General features: G+C 49.5%; 3 protein-coding genes across 8 annotated transcripts; 1 reads left to right on the top strand and 2 right to left on the bottom strand.

The window, feature by feature from the left end:
* Positions 1-3,828: 3,828 nt before the first annotated feature.
* Positions 3,829-12,441, bottom strand: NDRG2 (NDRG family member 2). 6 transcript variants are annotated; one of them, XM_036259088.1, is made up of 17 exons: positions 12,358-12,441; positions 10,705-10,771; positions 9,904-9,984; positions 9,535-9,576; positions 9,047-9,152; positions 8,701-8,821; positions 8,448-8,510; positions 7,503-7,563; positions 7,208-7,294; positions 6,958-7,014; positions 6,680-6,783; positions 6,199-6,243; positions 5,853-5,904; positions 5,542-5,589; positions 5,250-5,285; positions 5,052-5,103; positions 3,829-4,825 (listed from the first exon to the last, which is right to left on the bottom strand). In XM_036259088.1, the coding sequence occupies exons 3-17, from the start codon at positions 9,976-9,978 to the stop codon at positions 4,659-4,661; spliced, it is 1,116 nt and encodes a 371-aa protein (XP_036114981.1). In that variant the 5' UTR covers positions 9,979-9,984; positions 10,705-10,771; positions 12,358-12,441; the 3' UTR covers positions 3,829-4,658. The 6 variants fall into 6 exon arrangements, with proteins under 6 accessions (XP_036114981.1, XP_036114996.1, XP_036114988.1 ...); XM_036259103.1 differs by lacking the exon at positions 12,358-12,441 and adding an exon at positions 11,882-12,025; XM_036259095.1 differs by lacking the exon at positions 12,358-12,441 and adding an exon at positions 11,718-11,796.
* Positions 12,442-16,223: 3,782 nt separating this feature from the next.
* Positions 16,224-18,026, top strand: TPPP2 (tubulin polymerization promoting protein family member 2). The gene is made up of 3 exons (XM_036242179.1): positions 16,224-16,396; positions 16,627-16,780; positions 17,838-18,026. Exons 1-3 carry the CDS (start codon positions 16,224-16,226, stop codon positions 18,024-18,026), a joined length of 516 nt encoding a protein of 171 aa, XP_036098072.1.
* A 1,744-nt stretch (positions 18,027-19,770) lies between these two features.
* RNASE13 (ribonuclease A family member 13 (inactive)) lies at positions 19,771-20,232 on the bottom strand. The gene has a single exon (XM_036247660.1). The coding sequence runs from the start codon at positions 20,230-20,232 to the stop codon at positions 19,771-19,773; it is 462 nt and encodes a 153-aa protein (XP_036103553.1).
* Positions 20,233-26,449: the final 6,217 nt, after the last annotated feature.

Below are 26,449 nucleotides of genomic sequence, written 5' to 3'. Positions count from 1 at the left end.
ACCTCTCCTTTCAGCCATCAATGCTTGCTTTCTTTCCCACAACCATTTCCCTTTACCAAGATCCTTACCAACCAGGACAGGAACCATCTTTAGTCCAAGCAATACTATACCAACAGCTGGGCTAAAGCTAGAGCATGGCTCTGCAAAGAGAACATCAGGATCAAGAAGAAAAGCAAACTTGATTATTTTCAAAAGATATGAATCCCCAACAAGGAGCCAGAAAGGGCTATAAGGGAGCAGAAGATGAATGTGATTTTTAAATGAGATTGAAACAAGGAAGGATGGAATGAGAACCACGGGACAGGAGGAAGAGCTAAGTTTGCTGGAGCACAGTGACCAGAAGCCAGTACCAGGAGTAAACTTTGATTCAGCCTTGAGAGACAGGTTGTAACTGAAGAAAATTAGGATCATGAGAGTTAATAAAAACAGGAGGGAAGGTATGTAGGATGGGGAAAAGGATAAGAGGAGAAGCTAATTGGAATAGTCACAAGAAAATTTATGTGGAACTGTTTTGAAGTCTCCTCAACTTCTGTGCCCCTTCCCCACCCCTCATTCTCCACCCCCCACACAGGTATTTTTTATATATTCAAACAGTAAAAAATTAGACCTCGAACTGGCCTCCTGCTGAGCCAGGTTTTCATTTTTGCACCAATAAGTGGCTCTCTGAAGTAACCCTTCAGAGCTCCCCGCCCTCCTCTGCTTCCATGTGGAAGGTTATATGGTTGTAAGGTTGCAGTTGTAAGATGATAATATGTGAAGACTAGGAGATAGGGAAATGCGCATCAAACAGAAACCAGAGTTCAGCAGATATACCAGAGCAGGGTGGGGAGTCCCTCAGAAATAAGGTACGCACGGGACAAAACCTGAAGAACTGCAGACGATCTCTGGTGAGATCATTTGTGTCTCTCCCCTGAAGGAGTTTTCCAGGGTCTTGCTTCCTTCACAAAAGGACACTGTTGATCACTTCTGGCTCTGACAGACAGAATATAAGGTCTGGCAGCCAAAATTGGAGTGGGTTGGTACCCTCACACACCCCCACTAACCTAATGGAGGTGCCCATGGACACTACCAAAGGTACAGAAATAGGGGTGCAGACAGAGGTTACTCCCCCAGACCCCAATCTGTGGGGATGCTTAGAGTTTTTTATTCAAGTTTGTTCTGAGTTACTATCTTCAGATTTGTTGAATGTCAAATACATGAGGCATTCTACTTTTGCTGTCTATCCATCCCTCCTGCTAGTCTCACTGTGTGTACTGTCAAAGAATTACCCTTTCAAATCTCTTCATGAGCTCCACAGTTTTCAATTGGACACCACAATGCTCTCATCACTGCATTCTTCGGTTTTATTCTCCTTCCCATTGAACCGTCTCTTAGCTATCTCGGATTTCTGTCCCTAAAGTCGGGAAACACTCCTTGAGATAGAGAGGAAGAGAGAAACAGGAGTCCTAAGGCTGAAGCAGAGACAAAAAGTAAGGAGTTTGTAGTTCAGCTTCTGTAAAGTCACCCACCTCTCCTCTGATCCTCTAAACTCTGATCTTGAAAATGGGCAGGAGCCACCGACTATGGTATTGGGCCCTCCCTATGTAACTACTGTGCAAAATCACGAAGAACTAAAGAACCTTGGGAGACTCAGGAAGAGAACCAGGAACTGGGGAAAGTTAGGAAGAACCACAACAACCACAGGGGGGCACTGCACCCCCATGGGCAGGCCTGGAATGTCTAAGACTAACAAAGAGGTCAGTCAAGGACAACAAACCCCTCTCCCTTGCTCACAGCAGAGAGCATCTCTCCCTCTACCCAACTCGGGCTTCGTATGCAGGGACATCTATAGGAGAGAGACACAAGGTTACCACCTATTTCACACACCACCCCATGGCAGGTACGGGGACACACACACACATTTTACACAGAATTGGATTTTCTCCCTCTTTCAAAGATTACCCTGCTAGCCCTGGCTGGATAGCTCAGTTGGTTAGAACATCATCCCGATACACCAAGGTTGCAGGTTTGATCCCTGGTCAGGGCAGATACAAGAATCAACCAATGAATGCATAAGTAAGTGGAACAAATCAATGTTTCTCTCTCTCCCTCTCCCTCTAAAAAAATCAATAAATTAAAAAAAAACACACACACACAATGCCCTGGCCAGTTTGGCTCCATGGTTAGAGTGTTGGCCTGCAGTCCGGAGAGACCCGGGTTCAGTTCCCGCTAAGGGCACATACCTTGGTTGCAGTTTGTCCCTGGCCCTGGTTGGGTCGTGTGGGTGGCAACCACTCGATGTGTCCCTTTCATGCCAATATTTCTCTCTCTCTCGCCCTCTCTCCCTCCCACTCTATCTGAACAAAAAAAATCGAAAAATGTCCTCAGGTAAGGATAAAAATAAATAAATAATTTAAAAAAGAAAAAGAAAATTTATTAAAACAGTGTATAACAGTGTTAGCTGTGCAGTTGACTGTGCTGAAGAGACCTGCCTCCCCTTCCATAACGCACAGCAGCAGGCTGATGCTGGTTGGGGTTCTTTGCCTTTTCTTCATGTTTGGTTCACCTAGGAACTAGTTGTGCCAATGATTCCAATTATGCGGCATCTTTCCTTCAGTGTGGCATTTAAGTACCTGCTGCCTGCCCTGTGCATGGTCACCCAACACCCTCACCCCTTCTGATCCTGGCTTCCTGCATTTAAAGTGGACTCGGTCCTATGAGAGTGATGAAATGCTCAAGAGTCAAGAGCGTGTTCCACATCCCACTTCCACGTCAGTGTGTCAGCGCTAGCCATCAAGCTGCATGAGTCGTCAGCTGTTTCGCTGAGAAAAGGGTATAATTGCCTGTGGGGTTTCTGTAAAAGAATCTGGCGAATGACTTTGTAATATTCCATCCACAGTACTCTGGCCAATAACACTGTGAAGTGCCTTCTCATTTTTACTTCTTATGCTCCAAGAGCCCAAGAATCAACCTGCAATAGCCACGAACTATCTGAAGTTCCCTTGATGATTAATGTTCATACTCATTGAGAAGCTTCTCAGAGAATCACAGATACAGTCTAATGAACTCCCCCAAATTCTAGGATTCATGTGGGAGGAGGAACTCCTGAGAGGAAACCCCGGTTGCTGTGACTCACCTGAAGGAATCTTCAGATTGGGACCAACTGAGCGACCCAACAACCCCTACAGAAACTGCATGAGGCCCAGGCTGGTTTAGCTCATGGTTAGAGCATCAGCCCACAGACCGAAGAGTCGTGGGTTCAATTCCCTATCAAGGGCATGTGCCTTGGTTGCTTGTTCAATCCTCGGCCCCAGTTGGGGTCAAGCGGGAGGCAACCAATCCATGTGTGTCTCTCACATCAATGTTCCTCTCTCTCTCTCTCTTCCTCCCACCCTATCTTAAAAAAAGAAAAAGAAGAACGAAACTGCATGAAGCATGGTCTGCTGATTGTTTTGAACCACTTGAAATGGAATCTAGGTCACTTCACAGAGGATCCTGCAGGAAGGTGGTCACAAGATGTCCTTGGGCACTTCATCAGCTTTCTGTACTTCTTTAAGATCATGATGTTGGGTGACATCTCTCAAATCCTATGGCATTTCTCAATAACTAATAAGGAAGTCTTCTAAGGTCTAAGTAGCTCCTCTCCAAAAATGTGAAGATACTATCGATATCAAGGACAATACCATTCTATTGAATAGGGACCAGTGACTAAGAAGTCACACTTTGTGAACTGTCTATGCTATGCAAGCCCCCTCCCATGGTTGATGTCACCTGGAGAACAGAATGTGAGAGTTGGGAAGGGAGAAGGTAGGAAAGAGGCATGATGCAGGCGCATTAGACAAAGAACAATAATGGTGCTCAGATTCCTCTACAGTTTATTGTTACAGCAGAAATTGTGGGAGACAGGAGAGCACCCTTCACACATAACACACTGTGGTCAGAGCCCCAAGGTAGCCCTTCCCACCCCTATGCCAACCCCTAAGCAGCCCTGTCCGAGCTGGGCCCCCATCCCTCCCACTCTAGACACACACTGTCTAGACAGCTACCAAAGTTAGTGTAGCCAACGGCCCCAGGCCCCTTCCTATTGCCCCAGCGTCAGTCTTTCCCTCAAACGTGTTCATTGCCTACCACCTCCCAGTTCAACTTCCATTCACACACTAGATATTTCTATCAGCTCCTGAGGACCACTAACCTACCAGCAAGCCCCCCTGAAACATTCACTTAGGCCCATACCCTTCAGAGATCTGAAGGGTTTATGAGAAGCCATATCCACTTTGGTGAGTGGAGACCCAGCACCAAGTCCCTTACCCTTGCAATGGGATGAGTAGGGAGAGTCTGGGGGAGGCACCATGGACACTACAATGACCTCCTCTTATCCCTCATCTACCGACGCCTAGGTTAGGGAGAGGGGACACATGCCCTCTCCACCTTAACAGAATGAGGGAGAGGAATCATTTAGGGGTCTGGGTCCCTAAGAGATATTAGGACAGCTCCCCCAGGAGCTGAGGGGCATCACAGGTTAGAGGTCAAGGTTAGGGTAGCAATCAAAGATCAAGGTCCTATACCCACATGATCTGCTCATCTTCCCTTGCTCACTCTGGCCCAGTGTTCTGTGGACCTCCCAGGTTAGTGCTAGGGGAGGTGAGGGCTGGGTCCCACACCAGGGCAACATGGGTCATTCAACAAGAGACCTCCATGGTGTGCCCTGGAGGCCCTGAAGAGAGAGTCCCAGACTCGCTGCTCTGGGACAGGGTTCGAGAGCGGGACCGGTTGCCATCAATGGATGCCGCACTGGTCAGGGAGGCTGTTCGAGACCTGGACAGGCGAGTCATGCAGGATGAGGCCACTGTGGAGAAAGAAGGATAAGCAGACAGGCAAAGAGGAGGTAGGGAGAGAGGCTGGCCACTCAGGGTGGGGTGTGAGAGTCCCAGATGGGGCCAGGGGTCAGTGAGCTTGATTTGGCAGACGGCAGTAAGTGTGGGAAGTAGCCGAGAATGGTTCCTCCCTCAGTGGCCATCCCTCATCCTTGCAGCAATCCCTTGTCCCATAATAGCCTCTGACCCTCTACTCACTGTAGCCCATGCCTTGCAGGAAGTACTTGAAGGCCTCGGTCAGCTTGCCTGGCTGAGGAAATAGGATGAGGAGAGGGAGACAGTGAGGTGAGGTTACGAGCTGAGCAGGAGCCCAAGGCCCTGGCAAGTAGGGGATGGGATGTGTGGCAAAGGGCATAGTTCAGTGACACTAATCCTCAGATGGCTGGGGCTACTCACCTGAGTGAGCTGGGGCTGTCCTCCAGAGTCGGCCATCTATTCGGGAGACAGTCACCGAGAAAAAGTGATACACACATGAACCAAGTGAGCCAGCGGGAGGTAGAAAGGGTCTCCCCCTGCTTCCCCACTCCAGGCCCTTAGGGTTTTTTATTGTTTATTTGTTTTTACTTCATCCACCCCACTCGCTCCCAGGTAGGACGCTGGAGGCCTAGAAGCTGAATCTAGGATTCAGGATATATGGCTCTGGACAGGGGGCCAGGACTCAGGCTGGGCATGGAGTAGGGTGACTGACCTTGAGGAAAGAAGTCTGGGTGGGGTCCAGTTTTGAATTGCATTCAACCTGGAGCAAGTAGGACGCTGAGTGAATGTGATCACACTCCCTGTAACCTCTCCCATCCTAGGGACCCAAGCACCCAGTCCCCAGTTCCTTTCCTATCAGCCCCTGCCCATTTCCTTCTTACCAGGAATCAACCTCTTATGCACAAAGTTGCTATCTGTGTCCCAAAGAGAGCTTGCCTCCTGGCAAGACACCTTTCTAACCACCACCCTAGGCCTCCAACCTTCCCTCATCCAACCCCAAATTTCCTACATTTTCCTACTGACCACTGCATCTTCATGGGGTGCTTGGTCTCCTACCACCAGCATCACGGGGCACCTAGAGGCAAGGGTTAGGAGGAGGTGATGAGCCCCTGGCACTCACTCACTCACCTGCATCTCCCCAGAAGAGCAGCTGGAAAATGTCTGGCTCCAAAGAAGAAACAGCCTTCTGAACCCCACCAACCCCACCAGGATGATTCAAAGGTGGAAAACCTAGGGGATGGCAACTTACTAAATGGGATTGGGTGGGAGGGCACAAGAAAATTCCCTGGCAAAAGACTTTCCTTCTAAAGGATATAAGCACCTAGGGACAATCCAGGGAGAGAGACAACACTGTCTCTTAAAGTCTTACTTGAGGGTGATATCACCTCCACGCTCAAAGTTCAGATCTCGGCGGCTAGAGAGGTTAAAAAAGGAGTAGAAATTTTAGGCAGGCAACACAATCCATCCAGATACCTCCCCCATAAGGAAACTATCTTCCTCCCCAAAACTATAGCCAAATATTGGTGATTGAACCAAAGGGGAAGGTGATAGGCAGGCCTCAAGCACAGTCCCTATAGCCACTGTGCCCCCAGGTCCCTGGTCAGAGGGTAGTGAAGGGGGAGGAAAGACACAAGTAAGATGATCATCTTACTTGTGAGAATCCAAACCTTCAAGGGGATAAACAGGAGGAAGGGGGAGAGACAGCTCCTCACAATTCTTCCCACTGGGTCCGTCCTGTAGCTGTCCCAGTTGGACACCAAATCCTGCCCTCCGGTCTCCCCTCTCTCTGCCTCCTCATCACCCCCCATCATTGCTTCTAATTGCTTTTCCACGCACACGCTGCCGCTCACTTGTTGTAGCTGTTCCAGTACAGTTCAATGTTCTCCAGGTTGGGTGCATGTGTAATGATATTTCTATACTTTTGTATCAACTCAGAATTTCCAGACAGCTCTTCCTGAAGGAAATAAGAGGGAGAAAAATTAGGGTTGGGAAAAGAAGCCAACAGTTACTGGATGAAAAAGGCAAGCCTTCTTCCCTTCCCAGATCCTGTCCCAACTAAGAAAGTCACCCCAAGCATTCAAGTCCCTGCTCGTCCCCTCTTTCTCCTCCATCTTCCATAACCACGTACCTGGCTGAAAAGATGTCCAAGTATCATCTCCGCAATAGAAGAAGTGAGGCCTGTTAGCTATGAGGAAAGGGCAAGTGAGAAAGCTCAGAATATTATAGGGAGAAGAGACCCAGGCAAGTGGCACAGCTTCTTTCTGCTCTATGTCCCCCTCCTTGAAGTTCACCGGCCAATCCGTTACACTGGTAGAACCTAACTGGACCCATGCAAGGGAGCCACCACCCTAGATCTCAGCACACAGACCCTTCCAAACCTTGTGGGCTGCCCAGTCCATCCAGCCCTTGGCATTAGGATCAATGTTGATGAGGACAAGACCCTCGACTGTCTCCTGGTGGTTAAGCTGAAGGGCAGCAGAAGGAAGGGAAATCAAAGGCAGAGCATGGCCTCATCCCCTCCCCACTGAGTTCTACCACTCTTAGGCTCCGTACCTCCCCCCCACCGACTCTTGTCCTCCTGCCAAACACACACTAGCAAACAATACTCTCTTAATCGGCCTACCAGGGGCCTTAGACCTGCCTTTCCCTCATCTGGGGATTTTTAATTCTTACAGCATATCGCGACAAGATGTAGGCTCCGGCTCCAACACCAACTCCAATTATTGTGGAGAAACTGAAAGGGAAATGCATGTCTACTTGGTGTCCAAAACTTGGGCTCTCCAAACTCCTTACCCTCCATCCTAGGGCCACAGGCACAAAGGACAGAAGAGGACCTGCCAGGGAGCTAAAAACTGACAGTAGTAGTCAGCACAGGTCCTTGAAGTCTTTCCCCAGCTCCCTCTTGGAGGGCTAGTGTCTTGAAAAGAAACACCCATCCACCAACCAGCCAGCCAGTTTTCCTAGGCAGCTCTTTGTCCATTCTCAATTTTCAGAAGCTATTTCAACTTGTTCTGTTTTAATTTCTAGGAACTAAGAAGGGAACTTGAAGCAAGATGTAAAAAAAGACACAACTTCAGTGAACAACAGGAAGAACAGAGTTAAAGAGAGACAAAGATGTGAACCAGAGCTGTTGGGGGCCCTGGTGTCCAGGAAAAGCCAAGGCAAGGACCAAGCCCAGGAGTGCATATCAAGGAGGCCTCATCTGGATTTCTTCTCCTTCTCCCACTCTCCCTTACACCCAGGGCTCCCAGTTCCCAGGTGTGTGGACAGAGGAGGGGGAGTGGGAGGAACAGAGACAGGTCTATCTGGTTCCTCAGGGATTATGTCACCCCTTCCTCTTCCTGCCTAGCTTTCTGATCCCTCCTCAGCCTGAGGGAGAGCCTCAAATAGCCCCTTCCTTTTTCTCTCCTCCATCCATTAGCGCTACTCAGTGGACTCAAGTCAGTTTTCCAAACCCAGCCCTCTTCCTCTCAACAATCAGGCTGGTAACCTGGAGGAGGAATATATCGCGGCCAGACACCAAAGCATGCCCGGGAACCATGGTGGACATAGGAGTTCTAAAGGCCACCTTGTGCTGGAAAGAGAAATCTGGTTTGGAGGGATCTCCAGGCTTCTCACTTTAAGTACTGCAGGATGCATGGGATCGTGTCCGCAAGCTGGTCCAGAGAAGGGTACTGATATCTGGGGAAGAGAAGAATGTTGGTATTTTAACAGGAAAATATCAACCTGCCCCCCTCTCCCCAGCTCAGGGTGCCCTGCTTATCCTCTAGCAGAATCACCAATGAGCTCCTTTTCCTTCTCCCCTGGTCCAATCTTCCCACACCTGCCCTGTGCCTCACAATCTGATGAGAGGGAGGGAGCTCATTCTCACCCCACAGGGAACACAGGAGCCCCCTCTTCCATCCCAGGGGCATCCACATGAACCCTCACGAAGTTCTGAATGATTTCCTGCATGTCCCCAAACTGAAACAGCGGCTGGAAGCAAGTTTTATCTAAAGAGAATCCCCAACACCCCAACGATAGAATCAGACAGGGAAAAGTGTCCCCAGAACCCACCCTCTTTCATGCCACAGTCAGACTAGAAGAGAAGTCCTTGACATGCCACATGGCTCCCTTCCTGCCCATGAGGACCCTTCCCCTTACACTGGAGTTTTACCACCACCCCCCTCCCCAGTCTCTTCCCAGAAAGGAATGGGAGGAGAAGAGAAGGTCCTTACAGTTGAGTCCCACATCATGGTAGGTGAGTATCGCTGGGCGTTTGGGTTTGGGGGTGCCATAGACAGTAAAAGTGACAGAGCCATAAGGTGTCTCCACAGAGTGAGTCTGCAAAAAACGCGTCACGATTAGGTAGGAGTTAGACTGAGAGGAAAAGAGGCAGGAGAAGGACCCCCACAAAAGTCAGGGAGTTGACATGGGGGAGGGGCAGAGAGAGGAGAGGGAAACAAAGTATTAGAAATAGGATCAGAAAAAATTTAATTTAGGTAACTATGACAATGAAGACTACTTTGAGGGTGGAAAAGAATAATGAATAATGGGAAAGCATCAAGAAACTATAAGAGAGATAAGTGAAGGAAGGGGAGAGATGGGGTGGGCAAGGGCTGGAATAGAAGGAAAGGTAGCAGAGAGGAAAGCTAGGTAGGAGGGCCTTTCCTTCCTGGGGGAGAGGAAGCCCTCCTCCCACCATGGGACTGCCCCAAACTGTTACCTGTCCCCGGTCTAGGAGGATTCGGGCAGCTAACTCAGCCTCCTGGAGAGAGACACATACAGATCCACAGAAACACACAGCCATGTAGAGTGGAGAGACAGATGGAGAGACAGACACAGATAAAGAGAGGTAGGTAAAGAGACCAAAGACAGAGATGACAAAAAGAGACATGGAGAGGATTAAGATTAGTACAGTGACATGACAAAGGCCTGGACTCCCAATTGTGGTATACGGGGAGAGAAACATGGGGAGTGGTGGAGAAAGGAGTGTGGATTAAATGAGATTATGGATTTGGAAAGGCAGGAGGACATAAGGGGGATGCTTGGAGGTCTGAAATTTGGGCCTAGGAGTCAGAGGGTCTCTAATAACCTTGGCCACCTCGGGTGTCTGCCCTGGCAACAGCGGCTTCTCCTCCGTGATCTGCACCTCCTGCAGCTCCGCCATGGTGGCCTGGCAGGGTGAGGAAACACCACGACTGGGGAGATTGCCTCCACACCCCTACATCTCGAATACCTCCTTCCTCCCTCAAGACAGGGCAATAAGGGTGCAGGGGGCCCCAGGAGCTGAAGATGACTCCACAACACAGACAGCCTTTCCTGCCCCAGCTCCAGGTCCAGGCTGTGGGGGGAAGGGCTGTGTAAGAGGAACCAGGACAGCACTTCTCTTCAGAACTGGCATCCCCACTGCTCCCCTCAACACCCACACCTCGGGACACCCCTTCCCTAGCCTGGATGGAAATATCAGGGTGAGGCAGCAGTGCAGCTCAGGTTTCTGAGGCTATCTTTAGGGGCCACCCCACACGCCCTGTTAGGTGGGGATGAAACTAGTGGCTCAGTGACTGGGTACGCCAAAGACACTAAGGGCAGGTAGAGAGAGTTCACAACTGGCCGTGACCTTCAACCAAAGCCCCAATGTCAGCAGCTCAAAAGGAGTGGGGCTAAAAATGACTTGAGTAACATGGCCAAGAGGGAAGAGGGAGGAAACAAGAAAAGGGGAACAAGGTACATCTGTGTCCAACTGACCCTAAATGTCCATTCCTCCCAGGACTCTCCCTCCCTCCCCACGGTGAATAAATCAGCAGACATTCAATATTAAGGGCGGCTGAGGAGCAAAGCGTGCCTGCAGATCAGCGCAGCGAAGAGCCTGCAGCCTGGGGGTGGGGTCACTTACTGGGCTCCTATTGGCTGGATGCAGTGGGGTTAGGGGTCAGGGTTCTCACTGCTCCTGGCTCAGGGGTCTGAGAAAGCAAGGCAGTGAGGTGAGCGACATGGGAGACAGGCAGACCCTGGGTCTTTCAGGGACATAAAACGTCTGCCAAGACCTAGATTACCTGGGTCACTAACCCTCCCAAGTCCCTAAACCTCCCCAACCTCTACCCGCGTCCAGTGAACCTGTCTTCTCTAGCTTTCAGCTAGAATCAATACAGGCTGGAGGGACCGGTGAGGCAACACCGAGGGCAGGTACGAGCCCAGGCCAGGGGGCGGAGAGAAGGAAGTGCTGATGTGGAGGAAGGAGCGAGGCTTGGGTCAGAACCTCCGGATTCTAGTCCCAGCTCTGCCGCTACCGGTGTGACCTTGGCCCAATCAGTACTACCGGCCCCCGTGTTCCATCTGCACACTACAAGTGGGGCCTAGGGGATCCCCAAGGTTTTTGACAGCTCTCGAGTGATAATAGGGTAGCAGAACATGACTGTTTCCCTCCGCCATTTAAAAGGAGAACTTCAAACGCCTCGTGTCTTCGTTTCTCTCCTCCATCCAGTCTCGCTGTGGGTGCCGCGAGTGGAGAAAGGCGAGGAGGGCGGTCGCACAATCTCCTTCCAGCCTCCCCCGACGGACGACCCGAAAGGGCCGAGCGCCAGCTGGGAGGATGGATAGTAGGGATGGGACGGACCGGGCCCAGCACCCGGGACCTGTCCCTCCGAGTCCCCCCGCTGCCCGCCCTCGTGGGGACGGACACCCTCGGGCGGCGGGCGGCGGGCGCCCCGGACCCTGGACGCAACCTCGCTCACGTCCCAAACACGCCCTGCCGCTCGCCGAGCCTCCGCCTTTGTGCGCAGCAGCCCGGCACCGCCTCCCGAGGGCCCCTTCCCGCAAACGGCCGGCTCCCAGGGACGGAGAGCGAGCCGCCCGCCCGCCCGCAGGCGCCAGCCAGGCCCTGTGGCCCCCGCCTGCCCTTCCCCCTACCTGCTGCAGCCGCGGCCGCTTCCACCTTCACTTGCCTTTGACGCTCCAGCCTGCCCGGGCTCCAGCTCCCCGCAGACCCGCCCCTGGCCCGCCCCAGCCTGCCCACGGGCCCACAGCTCCCCGCAGATCCGCCCCCAGACCCCCAGTAAACACGCCCCCCTTACCCCGCCCCAGGCTGTTTGCGGCTCAGGAGAGGCAGTGCGGGGGCCTGAGGGGAACTCTAAGAAGAGCAAACTGGGGGTGTTTCCGGGCTAAGCTCGTGCTCTGCACAACAGCCTCCCGCAACTGGGCGGTTGTGGGGTGTGCGGGGATTCCTTAGTCCTGCGGGGAATCCCCACGTCAGCCCTCAACCCCCGTGACCTGGATCTGCCTATCGCACTGTGGCTCTGTCGTTCGCCCCCAGACTCAGTGGTGGGGACTGGTGTGGGGTGCGAACCCAGGGTGCTGACACCCCACGATTTGGACTCCGCCCGCCCGTAAACACAGAGCCTAGTTGAGGAAGCAGGAGATGGGCGGGGACCGCCCGTGAAGAGGCGAGGGTCTCGCCCGCTGGGAGGGGCAGGTGTGCCGGCAACGACTGCGGGTGGGGGGCGGCTAGGGCGCGGGAATGCCAACTCCGGGGCGCCCAAGGTCCTGGTACCTTTTCTCTCTGCTGCGCGTCCGATGCCTGCTGTCCCGCTGCTCCCTGAGAAGTTGGAAAACAAGACGGGGAGGGGGTGGGGAATGCGGGGGGCCGCTATAAATAGAAGGCGATCGCAGGAGGGGGGGGAAGAGGATGGCCCAACGGGGACTCCCGGGTCAAGGCCCCAAAGGGGGCAGAGGAGGGGCCAGGGACCCCCAGGAGCTTAGACTCTTGGGTAAACAGGCGCGGGGGCGGAGTTAACTCCCGGGGGTGGAGTGGGGGCTTGGGAGGACGCAGTGTCCCGGGCTGGGACCCAAGAGACCCTGTGGCTTCAGCTCTAACCCCTCCTAGTCGGTCCTAGAGAGGAAGGGTGAGGCCAGCTGGGCCCTGCCGAATCGCGAAGCCCAGGCGACGGTTTCTCAGGGACTGCTGAGTCTCTCTCAGGGCTTGGGTGGCTTTGCTGTCCTAGACTCCTCACTCGACTACCCTCCCCACACCTAGATGCACCCTCCCTGTCCCCCCAAGTGGAAGGCCACCTGGAATGGGATAGTTATGTGGCTAAGGGAATTCGAAGTTATCTTAGGCAAAAGGAAACCTGATTGAATTTCTTCCCACCTGCACCCCTTTTAGTTCCCCTCCTCCCAGGGTCTCCAACCCATCCTCTCCTTTAGCCAGGTTCCTGAGCTGCCATTTCGGGGGCTGGGCGCCAGGCCAGTTGGGAACAATAGCCAATGGAACTGAAGCTGCCAACTGCAACAGCAGCACAGACTGCCCCCACAAGACCCCCAAATTGCCCTACCTCCCCCTGCCTGGGAACCACCCCCCACAACCCCTCACCACCCACACAACCCCCCTCCCATCCAAGGAACATCAATGCCCCTTTCATCCCCACTTGGCAGGGTCTATTGGAAAAAAGGAGGGGCCAAGAGGGAGGAGGTGACCCAAAGTAGAACTGGTCAGAATAAAACCCAGCTTTCAACAACCCCAAATCTAAGGAACCCCGTACGTTCCCTAGTTGAAGCACCCAGGTTTTCCTCTATTCCCTTCCCCCGACACACTTCAGAACTATTTTCTCACAAACTGGCACAGCATCTGGGCACCCTGGCTCCTCCCTAGTCCCCTCTCCCCTCTAGATGCCAGTTTAACACTCTCCTGGACAAGGAAAGCCTGCTGGAATTGGGATCATACACAAAGATGCATAGGACAGGAGAGAGATCTCACCAGCCCTCCTGGAAGTGGAGGAGCAAGAAAGTCTAGAATGAGAACTTTTGCTTGCTGCCTTCTCTTTTGTGTCTAAAGTAGTCTTACTTGGAGTGGGGGAGGGAAGGACCTGGAGGTTCCAGCATCTAAATTAGTCTCTGGGTCAGAATGACTCAGGGGGAACCTGATAAGGGGCCTAAGCAGGGGTGAGGGGCAGGCAAGAGGTGGGAAATTTCCACTGGGATCTATTTACTTCCTATGCCTAGGGGTCTCAGCCTACTGCATACAGAAATGAGGCTGCTTCTGCCCTGAAATAGGGTTCCTCTCTGACAGGGCAGGTTCCAGCCCAGCCCAGCCCTGGTGTAAGTGGCCCAACAAGGATTACAGCTCTAACTTCCTTCTCTTGGGCCAGAAGCAGCCTCAAACTACCTTCAACTAAGTGACAGTTTTAAATACCTACTATGTGCAAGCCATTGTATGGATGGAATTCAAAGAAGTGTGAAGTTTAGTCATACCCTCCCTAGAAGCTTGTAATGGAATAGTTGAGAGAAGGTATAAAAATAGAAAAAGTTTAAAATATATATATATATATATGATTAATTATTTAAAGAATAAGTCCTATGGCAGTAGTTTCTCACCCTTCTCAAGCAGGAGATCAGAAATTTCCATTCCCACATGATGGTTGTAGTATCCCCTGATGGAAACAAACCATGAATTCAGCAATACTTTCAAGTAAGTTTGGACAATGTTCTGATAATCACATCTTGTATATAGTAATACCTACATGTGCAAAGCATAATATTTATTCAGTTGACAATAAATCTTCTGTGTACATATAGATTCCAGGAGCCCTTGCAATAATTCAGAAATCCTTGCCCCAAAAGGTTGCAGCCCACCAGGTTAGGAAACATCATGTTGGTATAATCCAGAGGAAGAAAAGGGTTTGGTTCCTAGGGTAAAGCACCCTATGAGGGGTACAACCATGGAGTATTTGCATAGGAGAGAGGGACATTCTATCCATGAAGAAAGAGCATGAGGGAAAGTTTGAGGGGAGAAATACACAAATTATTTTGAAGAATAGAATAATAGCTACTTTGTGCAAAGTACTTCTCATATATTATCCCCTCATACCATAGAGTAGGTATTATTGTCCTCACTGAACATATGAAGAAATTGAAACTCAAAGATGTTTAGTGGCATGCCCAAGGCCAACTAGTTAGTAAATGATATACCTAGGACTCAAATCCCCACCCAGGTTCATTCCATCCCAAAGCTATGCTCTTTCCACTATGAGGTACCACCATCAAGCACATAATGATTGGGCCATTATGGCCTCAGATGAAGAATAATGTCAATGAAAGGTAGATAATGTTTGGTAAGATAGACTGGGGCTGAGTGTGGATGTTCTTGAATAACAGCAAAAAAGTCTGCACAGAAGATCCATAGAGTGTTCTTGAGCAGGAGTAATAGATAAAATAAAAAAATAGTTTTGTGAAAGTTAATCTGATTGGGGGGTGGTAATAGAGGTGGATTATGGGGTGGGTAGGGTTAAAGGATTCAATTTAAGAAAGTGATCATTTAGAAGCCAGGGTAATCAACTAGATATGAAATGATAAGGACTTCAAGAAGTGTGGGAGTAATAGGAATGGAAAGAAAGGAATGGATATGTAAGACAAGGAAAAAACACATATAGGAATTGGTGACTGATTAGACAGGAAGGGAAAGAAGTCACCAACCTAGCTGCTCTACTTTAGGATCCCTGAAGTTCATCCATCTGTATGCTTTCTAGCTAGAGAAAAAGGCCAAAGAGGAACCCTTGAGGAACATTCTTGACCTGCCCAGAAGCTTATCTGAAAGGTTTTCAGAGTCTGAGACTCACCCTCACCTTGACCTATTTCACCCTGGCCCACCCATATCTCTTTACACTCCAAGACCATTTCCATGTTGAGTCCAACAAGGACACCATTTAAAGTTCTTATTGAAGTTAGTCTGCTAAAGCCAATGAAATTCTCCATGTTGGCTTGGGCCTGGAGACTAGAAGAATGAGTTAATATTGGACTGACACCAACCTGTTTTTATTAACCTCTTCCTTGGGCTCTCTTCAGCCTTTGTTGAGGGGCAGAGCATAGAGTGATTGACCAGGACCCAGAGGACTGGGTCAAGCTGGGCTGGAATGATGAGAGATGTTTGATCATCTGGAGAAATCAGAAGTTTGGCAACTTGTTCAATGCAACATGCAAGGTAGGGAAACAAAATAACCCTTCCCCAAAGACTAGAGTTACAGCTGGGGGTGGAGGTGATGTCATATAAAAACTACTGAGGTCATAGAAGCTTCCCTCTCTTCCCTGTCTCCCCATCAGCACATAATCTCCCCTGCCAGCTGGCTCCCACATATGTACACACTTACATAGAAAGGCTCAGAAGGGTAGACATCATCCGGGCACTCTTAGGTACCAAAAGTGATGGAAATGTGAATGGTGGTAGTAACTACTCAGAAGTAGGATCCATACTAATATCCTTAGTGCTAGGAATAGTAGGTGGGAAGAGGGGAGAGAGGAACAGGGAGGAGGGTATTTATTCCTGTTGCTGATTCAGATTTTATCTTAACTCCATCCTTCTTTCTCCTCTGTCCTTCCTTCCCCTCCTCCCTCACCCCCCATTTTCTCCCCCACCTCCAGGTGACCATGGCATCAGAAGCAGAAAAAACATTCCGTCGGTTTGCTGTCTTTGGAGAATCATCAAGCACTGGCACTGAAATAAACAACAAAAACTTTTCCAAGCTGTGCAAAGACTGTGGCATCATGGATGGCAAGACGGTCACCTCCACTGATGTGGACATCGTGTTCAGCAAAGTCAAGTAAGGGACCAAAGATAGGAGTAGAACAAAGAAGATGATGAGACATGGAAGGGTTTATGTGACAGAATATTTGTAATGGGTCTACTGAACACCACCGGGTACCTGGCACTGTCAATTTATTCTCTGTCCTCAAGACACTCAGTGGCCAAGTCTGGATAATGGGAGGGTTGGACCTTGGCAGGTGATAAGTTCATGTTCCAGAGTTCCTGGATTTCTTTCTTATTGACCAGGGCCAAGAATGCCCGAACTGTATCATTTCAACAGTTCCAGGAAGCAATGAAGGAACTGGGCAAGAAGCGGTTCAAGGCACAGAACCCAGATGAAGCCCTGGAGAACATTTATAAACTCATGGAGGGCAAGGATCCAGCGACCAGTGGTGTTACTGTGAGTGATATTCTTCAGCCCTAACACTTGACCTTACTTCCCTAAATCCCTGCTGCTCCATCTCCCCACCTGCCCTCCCATGACCCTAATGCCTGCCAACAGAGGTACTGTAGGGAGACAAAGCAGAAAGCCTCTGGGACACTGTTGGTACTGGAACAGACTTCAGAGGTCATCTAGTCATTTCAGAGGTGAGGAAACTGTAGCCCAGAGAGGGGAAGTGATTTGTCCTAGGCCATTTTAATAGCAAAATTTAAACTTATTCTCAAGTGTTCAGTATGTGAGCCAGGCACCAAGGGGCCGGTGGACACTGAGTGCAGAGGGCTTGGTACCTGATCCCCACTCTTCTTCCTGCTCTTATATAAGTTGGAAAACAAGACAGGGAGCGGGGTGGAAGATGACTGAAGATGACTCCACAATCTCTGACTTTCTGCCTCTCATCCACCCTCTATTCCCTATTGATCTCTTCTATACTAAAAGCTCTTTCTACTCTAGATTTCAAAAAGGACCTACCCAGTAGGAAGAACCTCGCAAAGTGGGTCCGGGGTTGAAATCCTCTGCCTATAGCCTTGTCAAAATATCTCCTCTGGCCCTGGATGGGTGGTTTGGTCAGTTGGAATGTCATCACATACACCAAAAGGTTGTGGGTTCAATTGCCAGTCGGTACATATCTAGGTTGTGGCACATATGGCAGGCAACTGATCAATGTTTCTCTCTCACATTGATGTTTCTCTCTCTCACTTCCTCTCCCTCTAAAATAAAAAATAAAAACATATCCTCAGTTGACAAAAAAATAATAATTAAAAAACTCCTTTGGAAGCAGAAAAATCCACACTCGATCCACTCACTCCCATATACCAGACTCCTCCTCCCTCACCAGTGGATGGTTCTTGCCACAGTTCCTGCCCACAGCCACATCTGGGTCCTGAGAAAGCAGCACCATGCCGTGGGTAGAACAAGAGCTCTGAGCCCTAGGGGAATCAAAGACCATCTTAAGAGAAGGGGTATAACTGTGGAGGGAAAAGGAGAGGACTCAGACCCATCATTCTCTGGCTTGCAGAAAGCAACAACTGTGGGTGGGGTGAGCCGGCTGACGGACACCAGCCAGTACACTGGCACCCACAAGGAACGCTTTGACGAGAGTGGCAAAGGCAAAGGCATCGCAGGACGGGAAGAGGTGACCGACAACTCAGGCTATGTGAGTGGCTACAAGGGTTCTGGCACCTATGATAAGAAGGACAAAAACTAGGGAGTAACCTCCTCTTTGCTTGCCAGCCCTCGACCCTGCATCTTTAACACCAGGGAGCCAGGGAACAATAAACATGTGTGTGTGCAACCACTAAGGAGCTCTGTCTTCAATCAGGGAAAGGGAAGGATGGGCCCTTTGGGAGAGAAAAGGGAAGGGAGGGGGAAGGGCGGAGGAGAGGGGAGGATCCCCAAGGAGTCAGGGTTTCCAGCTCTCCATCTCTTGCCCTACTTAGCCCAGTGCCTCTGAGCCAGAAGTCAGCATTCTCCTTACTAACTGCTCTTAAGATCAGGGCTGAGAAATATATTTGCAGATAAGAGATGAGCCAGATGTGGAGGCAAAAGTACTTGCTACTTGCATTCACACACCACTGGCATTCACCCCTCCTCTACCTGTGAAAGGGGAGTAGAACTTCCTGATTTGACATAGGATGACCCAGATACCACCAACCAGACCCCTGTCCCTTCATCGTCCTCATCTGTTGCAATCCAAGTTTTGTTGTGGGGAAAAATAGAAGGCACCTAGGGTGGGCCAAGGATCTACTTAGCCTGACTTCTATAATGAGTTTGTTCTTGAGCTGGGGAAAGGGAGAATCCATTTTCAATACTCGGGCAAAAGTGAGTTTCACCCCCACCACACCTCCATCATGGTTCTCAGGAACAGAAGGCCCCACTGACAGCTAAGGACAGCCCAGGAAGATGGCCAGAGGTGGGTGGTCTCCAGGGCTTCAAGACTGGGGGTTCTGGTGCACTAAATAAAAAGAATGAAATCAGAACTGAGTCACATGTGGTTTTTATCTTTTTATTTTTAAATGATTATAGATTCTCAGGAAGATACAAAAATAGTACAGAGAGGTTCCAGGCTCCCTTCGCCAGCTTCATCCAATGGTTATATCTTACACAACTCAGACATGGTTTTCAAACCTTCTGTGACTACAGCTAGGCCCACCTCACCCATCTTGTCAGCAGCAGATCCTAGAGTCTAGAGAATGTCAGGAGGAGCTTTGGGAAGGAGCAGGACGCAGGAATATTTGGGGGGATAGATCAGAGAAAATAACTTGAAACCCCAGTAAGCCAAAGTGAGAATTGTGGAAAAGAGGTTGGAGAAGTGTGACTAAAGGAAGCTGGGAGTGTGGTGGAGACACACTGGGCTCCATGGTAGGAGGAGGGAGGAAAGAATAGGTTAGGTAAAGAAAATGATTTCATAGAGAGGAGCAGACAGGGAACTGGAGGGTTCCGGGGAAGTGAGGCTAAAATGAACCTAAAGGTCTCAGGGAGGTCCTTCTAGCTAGAGAATACCCATCATGTGGGTGAGTGAGTGGAGGGAGTCATAGGGAAATGGGGAAGACTGAAAAGAGAAGGGTGGTGGGGATGGGGAGTCGAAACATTGAGCTGGGTGCTTGTTGCCATGGTGTGGGCTGAGGCTCTGGGCCTACATCCAGGACTCAGTATCTGGCCCAGTGGATGGATAATCACTGCCAACTGGACACAGTCAGCTTCTTGGGTGGGTAAAACTGTCTGTGGGAGAGGGAGGATTATGGGGGAGGGGAAAGGTAAACAAGTTGGAAAGAGCTTGGAAGACTAAACTCTGAACAATTTTCCTACCTTTCTGGTCTCTTGGGAGGGAACCTTGCCTACCTTCAAAGGCAGTGGGGAAGCCTTGTACCAGGAATCAGAGTTTTTTGGAAATGGAGACAATCTGGTCTGTAGTGGTAGTAGGGGGTGGTTCACAATGAAAGCTCCCTTTTCTAGTAGATGCCAATGATACTTATCGGTATAGCATCGTACTTTTGGGAACAGAGAAGGTAGAGCCTTCGGTTGATTAGGGTATCATTGTAGAGGCAGCTGGTGGGTGGCTGTTTGGGGAACAGAGAGCAGATTGTAAGGGGGAAGGCCTCCTGGGTGACTGTACAGTATTCATTATAATTCTCACAGAAGTTCTCACAGTGACTGCAGGACTTGCGAATGGTTGTCCAGGGGGCATGTATTACGTAATGCTTCACTGGGCAATGCCAGCTTTCCTGCCTGCCCCGTACATAGGCCATCAGACCATTACAGTAGCCCTGGAAATCCTGTGGGTAACTAAGCTTGGGATAGTCCATGTGTAAGTTGCGAAAGTTCTTGATGGCAGCCTTCAGTCTAGAGTCCATAAATATAGTTTGTCCTAGAACAATCTGGAGGAACAGGAGCCAGGCCACAGCAGGTGTCATTCTTCCTGCTGGTAGAGTTAAAGTGGTTAGAGGCAGAGGTGGGCCTAGGTGGCTGTCTGCCCCTTCCCTGAGCCTCCAGCATTCCCCCAGCCTTCCCTGTGTGCCTTACCCTACACCTGAAGAGCTAGACTGTACCTCAGAGATCACCCAGCCCTAGACCTCATGCCCCAGAGAGAGGAGACACTTACTCAAGGTCACCCAACTGGTCAACCACCTTCAGCCATTCCCCCCTTACCTTGGTCTCAGCCTCACTCAGTCACCAGCTGTAACACTTAACAGAATAAGAGGTCCAACTGGTCCTTGGATGAGCAATTCTTCTTGATTATCCCTGGCCCCTTCTGGTAAAAATGAAGATACAATAGAAGGAGCAAGCTGAGCTACAATTCTCTGATTGCTGTGGAGGAAGGACAGAGCTGGATGATGAGCAGGGCAGCAGGCAGGGATTCTTCTTACCTTTGAGTCCAAGGACAGCCCAAAGGTGAGAAGAGGCTGGAAAGGTTCCTGGATAAATACCAGTCTGGGAGGAGGGAATGTCCCCTGAGTTTGAGGAGCTCCTGTGCTTAGGGGGTTGGATGGATGAGAAGAGACATTACAATATGGTTTCCTCCTACCTGGTGTCATAAGAACTTAGTTCCAACCTCCTTGCCAGAAGTCCCTAAGTTATTGGGCTTTCTTTGATGTCCATAGACCCTGCTACTGCAAGAAGGTGTCATGTGTCTGAGGAACAAAGTGCTGCTTATTCCCGACCATTAGAGAACAGAGTGTCTGCCTCTCTCTCATCCCACGCACAGGAGCTTACGCACGTGGGAGGCCACCAGAGTGATGATGCACTGATAATCAAAGACATCTTTATGGACGCCCCCACAGTTCCTATCATCATTTTCACAGCAATAGCAATAACACAATCCACCTCCCCCACCTACAACCTCAGGCCCTTTTGGGGTCAGGGAACACCTGAAAATTTCTACTTGCTGACCCTGAAGCCTCAAACTTGTCCATCAGATTAGACAGCATAACTTGGACTGAGGAGGTGTTGGCCATGTGAGCCCAGCGGATCAGATTCTTGTTATTGTTTATCATGTTGGGAAAGGGCTGGGCTCCTAACTCTCGTTTTCATTGACATTTGCCCCTTCATCAAAAGCAAAGAGCCTGCCAGCCACAGTTCTTGACTTCCACAGCCCCCCTCAGCCTGGTCTCCCTGCAGGATATGATCCAGGTTGTGGGCTTCCTCTCAGGAAAGCCTACCACAGTCTCCCTGGAGAGTGGGAGCAGGGAGTCAGAGTGCAGAATGCTGAGTGCTCCAAGGCCCATGGGTAGTTCAAGAGAGGGTGCGGCCCTGGCTGGTTTGGCTCAGCGGTTGGAGCGTCGGCCTGCGGTACAGAGAGACCCGGGTTCGGTTCCCGCTAAGGGCACATACCTCGGTTGCAGTTTGTCCCCGGCCCTGGTTGGTTGTGCGGGTGGCAGCCACTCGATGTGTCCCTTCACATTGATGTTTCTCTCTCTCCCTCTTCCTCTCTCTCCCTCCCGCTCTATCTGAACAAAAACTGGAAAAATGTCCTCGGGTGAGGATAAAAAAAAAAGAGAGAGAGAGGGTGCAGAGAGGTGTACTAGTACCAGTTCCTCATCCATAGCCCCCTAACCTGCTCTTTCTGATAGCAACAGCTAGAGTCCAAAACTGCACATCCTTTCCACAGTCTGCTTCTCCTCCCATGTTGTCTGTCTCGGCTTCTTCAGTTACCTACCTATCCCAGGCATCTGAGAGTGATCTTAGACTTCTTCTTTCTCCTAACCCCACCTGTGGGGAGGTGGTATCTACATGGTGCTTAAAAACAAGGCTTTTGAGGAAAACAGACTAGAATTGAATCCTACACTGCTGTTTATAGGCTGTACAGCGTCAATCTAGGTAAACTTCAGTTTCCTCATTTGTTAATGAGGATAATATTTTATACCTTGTGGCAGTATTAGGATTCATTCATTAAAGTGTTACATCAAGAGCTTTTAGCCCAGTGCCTTGCATATGTTGAGTATTCAAAATGAGCATGAATCCATCAGTCACACAGCTCTGGAAAGTGTACCTAAACTTTTCCTAAACCGATCCCTTCAATTCCTATTTCTTCCCCTGCTCAGTCTCTCCTTTCTGGACACCACACACACTCCAACTCCAGTGAGGCTCTACCCCTCATAGGACATAAGACTTTCCATGACCTGGCCCTTGCCATGTATCCAACTATATCTCCATGTCTGTCTGCTTCCCCCACTGTGCCCTACACCTCCATGTACTTGCTCAGGTCATCTCCTCCTCCCGCTCTTGCCCCTATCAATTCCACTGAGGTAGCCCATAGGAAGACTCAGCCCAAAGATCCTGTATAAGAAGCCTCTACCTGGAAGACCTCTCCAGGGAAGTGTCCACAGCCAAGCAAGTGAGGGGAAAGCCCACACAGACCACTGGCTCATCTGTGTCATTTAGGCTGCCCTACAAGCCAATGCTGAGTGGGAGCCCAAGGATGGAGGTACTAGGGCCCCGCTGACTCAAACCTTCATTTTGAGGGAGCTTCCCATACTGTGTGGTCCCCACCTCAAAGCATGCCACCTCTTCCCTGTCTGTTCAAGGCCGCGACTTCCCTAAAAGAGGAAGGGGCATTCCATGTCTCCCGGTCTGCCTCTTCCTTCATTCACTACCCACCCACCACTACTCACCTCTGCACACACAGTTACAGAAACGGAACAGCACATTGTAGAGGAAAGAGTTCAGGACTTGCTATTGGATAACCTACTGAGTTTCTGTTTCCTCTCTATAACATGAGATAAATACCTTCCTTACCTCAAGAGGCTATAAGAATAGAATTAAATGGTCAGCATGAAAGTGCTTTTTAATCATTAACCAATATTTAACTGGATAACTGGGGATGGCCTCCTAGGTTCCATACCAACACACATTGTCCCCCAATTCACTGAACATCTGCAAACCTCTTTCGTTCTCCAAATGAGCCAAATGACCTGCCCCCATCCCTGCTCTGCTGAGCTAAAGCGCCATCTAACATCTGACTTAAAATTCATCGTCACCATGTTTTCTGTTCTTAGCCATACTCCATGTTGCTTAATATGTTTTTTAAATAATTGTTATATACCATTTGAAAAGCACTATGACAAAGTTGAGGGGAAATATAAAGGTAAATATGATAGTTCCAGTCCAGATTAAATGTACAATTCAATAGGAAAGACACATATATGAGCATGTCTTAACAAAGGCATGAGCCACAGAGCCAGAAAAAGTGCCGATGTGTGTGATGGGCCTTTGGCTTTCAAACTGCCATCCTAGTGATCCGGTCTTTAAAATCCTATCCTGAGGTATTGATCCATAGGATTGTTTCTTCCATTCTGACATTCTTGTCACGGTTTCATCTACTCCCTAAGCCTGAGATTTGTGGAATTGTTACTCCATTACACTGGACTTCACATACACAAGAAGTATCCTAGAAATGAAGAAACTAAGTTATAGAGAGGGACGGCAGCTGGTTCATGGTCATAAGTCTAACTTAGTGGTTCTCCATAGGGGACAATTGGGTCATGTCTGGAGACATTGTTGGTTGTCACAACTGAGAGGTGTTATTGGCATCTAGTGGGTGCCAGGGATGCTGCTAATCACCCAATATTGCACAAGACAGCTCCCACAACAGAGAATCAACCAAACTAAAATGTAAATAGTGCTGAGATTGAGAAACCTGGTCCAAAGAGGGAATCAGATTTCCTAACAAGTGTTACACTGACTTACTTATACCTTATACATTAAAAGGGGTTCGTAAATATCCAGGACTTAGAAATATATGTTAGATTTTGCTTAAAATGATAATGGGTTTTTCTACCAGCAAAAGTAGTATTTGATAGTTGAAACAATTTTGAGTTATTTTTCTTGTAAAGGTGACCCTATGCATGTAGTCATCAACACATTCTGTCCCTCCGCCCCTCCCCAAGGGTAAGCATTTCTAGAACAACGGGCTAGAGTGGCAGGTGCAGAAGTGATTTCCTGTGATTGAGAGGAAAACCCAAGTCTTTTCCCAGAGTGAGCTCACCTCAATCTCAGTTGCCCTGTTCAACTCAAATTACTCAAACAGCATACTCTGTCATGGACAGTCCCTGGATTGTCCTTAAACCAAAAGGCTTACTCCAGCCATCTCAACTTGTCATAGCTTCACCTCAGCCTCAGGGATGATGTCTAGGAGCGACATTGTCAGTTCCTCAGTCTGCTAACCAACACTATGATTGGTCATGATCCCATCTGGGACCCTCAAGGGCAGAGTGTATGCCTTCTAACCCAGGAGCTGAATTGATTAGGGCCACTTATCTGCAAGGCATTATACTGTATCCTGTGGGAGGTTCAAAAAACGTGTAACAGCCCTGGCTGGGTGGCTCAGTTGGTTGGAGTGTCATCCTGTACACCAAAAAGTGGTGGCTCCAATTCCCCATCAGGGCACAAGCCCAGGTTGCTGGTTCAATCCCTGGTCGAAGCACATGCAGGAGATAACCAACTGATCTTTATCTCTTTTTCTCTCTCTAAAAGCAACTAAAAAAAAAAATGTAACAGATGGTCCTTATCTTCTGGGAACTGACAGTCTAAATTGGAGGAAAATTATAAATCCATGTAAAGAAATAACCAGTGATTCAAGGCAGAAATTATCCATCTTAAAGACAGTAAATGTAGGAATTTAGGGGTGAGAAAGGTCCCTCTAAATTGGGAGAATCAGAGCAACTTTTGGGTCATCCTGGAACATCAGGGTGGGTCTCAAGGACCAGTAAAGAGTTAAGCAGAGCCCAGTTGGTGTGGCTCAGTGGTTGAGTATTGACCCATGCACCAAGAGGTCACCAGTTCAATTCCCGGTCAGGGCACATGCCCAGGTTGTGGGCCAAATCCCCAGTGGTGGGCATGTAGGAGGTGGCCGATCGATGTTCTCTCTCATAGATGTTTCTGTCTCTCTCTCCCTCTCCCTTTCTCTCTAAAATCAATAAATAAGGGGAAAAAATTTAAAAAAAAAAAATTAAGCGGAGATAAAGAGAATTAAGAAAGGTATATTTTTAAAAAGAGAAAACCAGCCTGGCTAGGGTTGAGGCACTCAGTGGAAGAAAAGTCAGAGACAGAATTAGAAAGACAAGTTTGCCAAATTGTGGCAGACTTTCCAAATGAGGCTAAGGAGTGTATATGTTATTCTGTAGATAAATGGGGAGCTGACAATGGCCTCTCACAAGGGAGGTCTCAAGCCCAGGTCAGGTTTCCCTCTCTTACATCCTAGCTTGACTAACCACGTTGGTCTGGGAGCCAAGGATTCCAACCTTCTGTCAGTACTGCCTCCTCCAGACCCACAGCTGTTCCAGGAAAGGTCATGAGAATTCAAAGACCCAAAACAAGCTCTACATCTGACCCCAAATGGCTGTTTGTTTCACTTTCCCTGTCTACCCAAATGAGCCCAGCACCTTTATTTACCCTAGGAGCAACCAAATTAGGATAACAGAACTCAGAACGCAGATCTGCTGCTGCTTGGAGGGACACGCTCATGGGCTTTTCATCGGTATCCAGAGGCTGTGTGGAACTCCGGAAGAGAGACAGGCTGGGCTCTGAAGGGCGGGCACCTATCCAGGCCCAGCCCTCCTCTCTCCCAGCCGCCCCCACTCCTTAGCACAGGCTAGAGGAAGCTGCAGCTGTTGTCCTGTGGGGAAGACAGGCAGAGGTCCACCTGGCACGGCTGGGGTTTTTACAACACCCGCCCCAATGACTTCACACACACACACACACACACACACACACACCAGTGGCCTGAGGAGAAGTTGAGCCAAGAACAATGACTGTGGTGATCAAATGAGAAGGAGGCAGGGGTAACTAGCTACCTCATATCCTTGGATAGACTGCTTGTGCGAGGGACTTTTCCCTCCCATCTTCTCTCCCACCATTTTGTCTTCTGCTCTCTCTTCTCCAAATTTTCTCTTCTCCCCTTCTGCCAACCCCCCTGACCAGCCCTTGGCCTGGTGCCTGACTCCTTTTATTCTCCCTAACCTTGTCTCCCCCTTCCTCCAGCTTTTCCTCTTGCCCCATCTATGCAGTGAAGGGCAAAATAAATGGCAAAATAAACTTACCAAGTGCAAAGTGAAGCAGCTCTCAGAAGCTGGGTAGCTTAGGCAAATAAATAAAATCACCTGCCTTATCCAAATAATTGAGGCAAAGTAAGAG

Source organism: Molossus molossus, unplaced genomic scaffold (genome assembly GCF_014108415.1).
Source record: "Molossus molossus isolate mMolMol1 unplaced genomic scaffold, mMolMol1.p scaffold_m16_p_1, whole genome shotgun sequence".
Lineage (NCBI taxonomy): Eukaryota > Metazoa > Chordata > Mammalia > Chiroptera > Molossidae > Molossus > Molossus molossus.
The sequence above is the reverse complement of the archived record's forward strand: the minus strand, read 5'-3'. Positions and strand labels throughout refer to the sequence as shown.